Here is a 5,648-nt window from a genome sequence, read left to right on the forward strand (position 1 = left end):
GAAGGGCTGGGCCCCCACGCCACTGCCACCGGCAGCCATGGTCCCTGGCTTGGGCGGCAGGGACGCTTTGTTGTCGGACACCTGCGACAAGGGAAGGCGGAGAGGGTTCAGGCGGAGGATTCGTGTTTAGTAAAGTTTCCCACCCGCATCCCCGTCCCCACCTCCCGACACACACGGGTCACATCCCTTCACCCACAAGACCCCAAGGGCCTACTTGGCATGGCCGTCCCCCACTTCACGTGTCTCCCCCACGTGTTTTAAATTCCACGACCCTTCTGGACAGGGAGTTCCTAACTGGTTTAATGTACGAGTCTGGGGGCCCACCTGCTTGCTAGGCTCTGCAAACTCTGAAGCGAGCAAAGCATTTTCCTAGCTCCCAAGAGCTCAGAACGTCATAAAGTGCAGACAGGGTAGCCGACACACTGCAGACGTAGGGGAGTCTGCACACAGGGAGGTAAGACACAGGGCTGCGGAAGTACCCAAATGGACCAACCGTCCGGGAGGGAAGGCGTCGGGGAGCTGCTGACGGCCCCATCCCAGAGGAAGAGGGCCAGAAGGTAGCCGGAGAGGAAGGGTGACTGGAGAAAGAGGTTCCCGGAGGAGGGAATGGGCTCGGCCAAGGCACAGAGACCAGAGAGTGAGACACATTCATGGCAAGCGGTCGCTCGGCGGCTAGGCTGGCACTGGGGGCGGGGCTCAGGCCGGGGAGGTAGAGCGGGCTGGTGGCCAGGCTTAAAAACATCCTGCGCAAAGCTAATGATGACTGCGGCTGCAGAAAGGCCTAAAGGTTGGCGGGTCTGGAGGCCGAAGGAATAGCTGGGAGAATCTCATACAACAAAAGCAGGGAACGGTGGAGGCTTGACAGACAGCGGCCGAGGGAATAGAGAGAAGACAGCTCTGCGTGACGCGCGGAGACGCAGTGCCTGGCCGCAGGGACGAGGGGCCCCGTGGGAGGCTGTGGCTCTGGACCAGCTATAGGGCCGCGGGTGGGGACAGAGGAAGCAGGCATGGAGGCTGTACCTTTTGTGGCAGGAGCAACAGCACGAAGGCCCAGAAAACAATTTCACTTTTGACACACTGAGTTTCAGGAGCCCGGGGGACAGCCAAGGGGACATGCGCTGTGGGCAGGGCCAAGGAGCAAAGAAGCGAGCAGGGCCAGAGAAGTCACCTGACGGAGCGGCGCCATGGGGGTGGATAACACAGAATTAGGAGAGAAGAGGCCCGATGATGGGGCCTGGGGACTCCCTAAACGGAAGAGGTGGGGACAGAAAGGACATCCCTTGGGGACTGGGACAGAGTGGGAAGCGATGGGACGAAGCAAGACCAGAAGAGGGGCACGGGTTAGGGAGGTGCCCTGAGGGGTTTCCAGAAGGATAAAAGGGTTGGATAAGTGCCTCAAGAGGTCAAGGGCACTGAGAGGGAAACGGGGGTTGGGGGGCATTTGGTGGAATAAAGGAGACTGAAGACTGGTCACGGCAGGTCAGCACCTGGAAGGGAGGTGAGGGGTGTGGCCTGCAAGTGTAGAACTCTCTTCCCGGAGACCTGCCTGACGAGGGAAGATGGGGGAGAGAGAAAGTGTTCAATGGAGAAGCCTCAGGAGGACACGGAATGATGTGATGGTTCTGGTGGCTTCCAAGGAAGGGGGGGATGCGGCGCTGGAGGTCTTTCCTGAGGGAAAGACCAATGGCGGGCCAAGCTGAAGACCGAGGAGACAGGTGGGCCAGGCCTGAGGGAGGAGCGACCCGAGGAGGAGGCCGGGAGGGCACAGGGAGAGGGACAGTCACGGGTGGGAGGGAAAATGGGCATCGGGCCACCGAGGGGAGGGCGGCAGTGAGGGAAAGTGAGATCCCAAGCCCCAAGGCAGGTTGGGGGGAGGGCAAGCAGCAGACAGAGTGCTGGGAGGTGAGCGGGTGAGTGATGGGGAAGTTGAGGCCGGTGGCAAAGCTTGGCAACACAGCCGGGACTCTTCCAGCAGCAGGTGCCCAGGGCAAGAGCCAAGAAGGGGCCTGGCTGGCATGGTGAGGAGGGAGAGTGTGGATCCCGGCTGTGCAAGAGGGAGAGACTGGGCAGAGTGAGCCAGAAGCAGATGGGCCATCATTCCCAGCCTCTCCGCCTGCCTTTTCTCTGCCAAGTTACCATTGAGGAAAAGCACTTTCTGCTGCCAGGGATAGCGATCTGCCATCCCGTGCTTATTGTTGTAGGAGTTAGAGTAAGAAGGAAGAGGGGCTGACATTTATGGAACGCTGCTCACGTGCCGGACGTCGGCTAGATAACGGAAACGAGGATCAGCCGGCACACACATTGGACGGGGCAGGAAACTGAGGCTTAGGGATGTGGCTGAGAAGTCCTGCAAGCCCCGCAGCTAATAACCGGCAGAAGTGGGCTTCGATCCTCTCCCCTGCCGGCTGGGCCCTCAAGCCCCATACCGTGCCCGCCCGAGCCTGACGATTCACGCTGTCCTGTCATTATTTTCTCTGCTTCTTTCCTGTTCCTGGGTTCATACTTTTCCCCACTTCCCGCTCTGCGAAGTCACGTACCTCCTCCCACCTACCAATGTCCTCACAGACGGACTTCCAGGCAACTCTTCGAAAGGTGCTTCTTGTAGCATTTCCTACAGAACTTTCTCCCCCAGCCCGTTGCAACTGGCAAATATCTTTTCAAGCTCTGACAAGAGTATTGGCCGCTATGCACCCTGACCACAGTAGTTCGCGCACAGAAGCAATACACAACGTGACCTGACATCTCCCCGGAAGGGAAAGAGGCTAATGATGGGGTGGGACCGCGTAAACCAGAAACATGAAGAGCCACTGCCCACCAGCAGATGTCACTACAGAGACAGCCCAGAGATGTCAGTGAGAGCGTAGCTGCAGGTACACCTATGGTCATCGGAAAAAGCGGGTCTCAATCCAGTTTCTGCAAATGGGATCCTTTCATAAAGAAGACTGCTTTAGTTTTGTGACTATCTACAGTTGATGTGTTTTATAGGATCCTATTTCCGCTTACTAGACCAGGTTTTTAAGAAAATCGAGACATATGTGTAAATTCTTAAGTCTGTGAGAAGGAAAATCCTATGCACCCTGTGATTTCTTTGTGTTAATTCCTGCTTCGAGTGTCTTAAAAACAGTTGCAGTTTTTTTCTGCTGTTCGAAAGCAGTGGCTAATGTTTATAGAAAATAATTCCAATTGACTGGGTTCTCTTAGCACGAGAAAACACATTCCTAGGATGAACAAGACTGGTACAGGGTACCCTTCAAAAGCCACATGCAGAAACTTAAAATAGCTACTCCATTCCCTGGGCATGCAGTGAAACTAAAATGTTTTTAGACTTTAATTTCTCATAATAAATGAATCCAAAGCAGTGTTTCTTTAAGGGACTCCTGTTAGTTACTGAAAGTCATGTGCTGCCAAGCATAATCTGTGACATCATCAGTTTTGAACACAAAAGCCAAGATCTGTGGGCAGAGTGCACAGCACTGAATATATTCCATGCATTCTTTCCCACACCTCTAGGCTCCTTAAGCTGCTTCGGTTGTGGTGGGGAGGGGGGATGGTGACAGCGGCAAGGGTGTGTGAGGGCAGATGCTTATGCGTGGTTGACGGTGTGCAGAAGAGATCAAACCACAAGAGAAAACATGAAAAAGCAACAACTAAGCTTGTATCTCAGACATTCTGCCCAGTTTTAGGGGCTTTTTAAAAAAAAAAACAAACAAACATGCGTCTGGGATTTTGATGACTAAAGTAGTAACTGTTACTGAAGAATGACGAAAACTTGCATTGTCTGTTGCAATGGACTAAATGTTGGTGTCCTGCCCCCCACCCCAGCCATTCATGTGTGGAAATCCTAACCCCGAGATGGGATATTAGGAGACGGGGCCTTTGGGAAGTGATAAGGTCATCAGCGTGGTGCCTCAGGAACGGAATTAGTGCCCTTAGAAAAGAGACCTCCGACAGCTCCTCGCCCTTGCTTCTACCACATGAGGAAACAATGAGAAGTCGGCTGTCTGCAACCAAGTCACCAGAACCTGACCACGGCGGCACTCTGATCTCAGACTGCCGGCCTCCAGAACTGTCAGACAGAAGTGCCTGCCGTCTCGAAGCCCCCCATCGATGCCACGCTGGGACAGCGGCCCGAACGGACCAAGACTCCCGCTTATCCTTGTCTGGGTCATAGCTCATCGTCAGGGCGTACACAGCAAGGCAGGGGTCCCCTGCCATGGCCAGTCACTCACTTGGGATATGGTAACAGTCTTTGAAGTTTTCTTTGATGCTTCCACTCCTCTGTGTGCAAGCGAAACGTGTTCCTCTTTATCTTCTTCGGGACTTGGGGAGTCAAAGATATCAGGGCTTGAAAGGGAAGACTGGATAAAGCCAAAAGAAAATGCTTTTGTCAGAATTACACCTTAGCTGACATAGCTTTTGTTCACACGATGCCGTATGCTTTTCAAAGCACTCGCCGCTTCTGTTTTGTTTGTCTTCTCATTATAACCTCGAGAGGCAGAAAGCGTGCTATTATCTGTGCTCTAGAGACAGTGGCAGGACTGGGACTGAGAAGCAAGATTTCCTACAGCAGGGATCTTTCTATGGGATCTCTGCTCTGATGGCCACCGGTCATTTCACACGTGTAGGCCTGTGTCACCCATCCTCTCCGGCTCCCTCCGTCCTTCAGAGCCTCCCTTCTTTCTGTAAACATTCGCTACCGTGTGCTACGCACTGAGCTTGATACTGAACTTAGGTGACCTGCCTGACACGGTCCCTGCTCTCCCAAGGCTGACATTCCAGTGCGAAGGGACGCCCAAGTCAAGAGGAGGCTGCCTCGAACCTGCCTCTCCGTCATGCCCTCTGGATCCTTTCCCAGGACCACAAAATCTGAGGTGGAGTCAAGCGCCTGCAAGAACTCTTCCGTGAGGAAACGGTTTCAGGGGGCAAGAGGTCACAGGCCCTGGGGCCAGTGAGCAGCATTTCTGGAGCCGCAGAGCACAGCCCTGCCTGCGAGGGGTGGGGGGTAGAGGTAGGGTGCAAGCTCACCTCGAATGTGACGTCTATTGCTAAATCTCCACCCTCGTTGCCGGGGACGGTCAACATCTGTGGCGGAGTCCACGTTTGCTAAGGTAGATTTATAAAATGGCGACATCTTGTGGTAAAATGTGGGGCTAATACCCCTACCCTTTCTGCCTCACCGTGAAGATCAAAAAGCTGGAGGAAATGTGAGCCAATTCACTGGAGTTCACGTGGACATAAATATTACTGGGCTAGAATTTCCCTATTTTAGGACAAAGCAAATGAAACTAAGAGTTCCCGTGGCAAGGGATCTTTTTAAACAACGAATGTTCCAGAGATCTCTTTGGGTGTGCTCATATTTAGCCGCACATCTCTGCCTCCTACCCCCGTGGTGGGAAAAGCCCTGTTTAGAACCATCGCTGGTGTCCTTATTGAAAAATCATGCCTACATCATGCCATGTTTACCTTCTTCTGTTGACTCTATTTTCTAAGGCAGGAAGCTAATGTATTTAGGGATTTGTAAGCAAAGTTTTGAAATTAAAAGGTCTCATTTGTTAATCGTTGTTTCATCTGAAAATCCAACTACCTAGACTAACACCCCAAACTAAGCTTTCTCAGTCGTCTAAGCTTAACTGCTTAACCACCTTGCA

At 53.2% G+C, this 5,648-nt stretch overlaps 1 protein-coding gene across 6 annotated transcripts in view; it reads right to left on the minus strand.

Moving 5' to 3' along the window:
• SH3KBP1 (SH3 domain containing kinase binding protein 1) overlaps window positions 1–5,648 on the minus strand; it is a 281,170-nt gene that overhangs the window by 4,569 nt on the left and 270,953 nt on the right. For 3 of the 6 annotated variants that reach the window (XM_077770448.1, XM_077770366.1, XM_077770288.1), the window contains one exon: window positions 21–81. In XM_077770448.1, coding sequence (XP_077626574.1) covers window positions 21–81 — 61 coding nt within the window. Of the gene's footprint in view, window positions 1–6; window positions 82–4,229; window positions 4,359–5,648 lie in introns of all 6 variants that reach the window. The other 3 variants (XM_077770238.1, XM_077770174.1, XM_077770135.1) reach the window with 3 other exon arrangements.

Source organism: Crocuta crocuta, unplaced genomic scaffold, assembly GCF_008692635.1.
Source record: "Crocuta crocuta isolate KB4526 unplaced genomic scaffold, BGI_CrCroc_1.0 scaffold312, whole genome shotgun sequence".
In the NCBI taxonomy this organism is placed as follows: domain Eukaryota; kingdom Metazoa; phylum Chordata; class Mammalia; order Carnivora; family Hyaenidae; genus Crocuta; species Crocuta crocuta.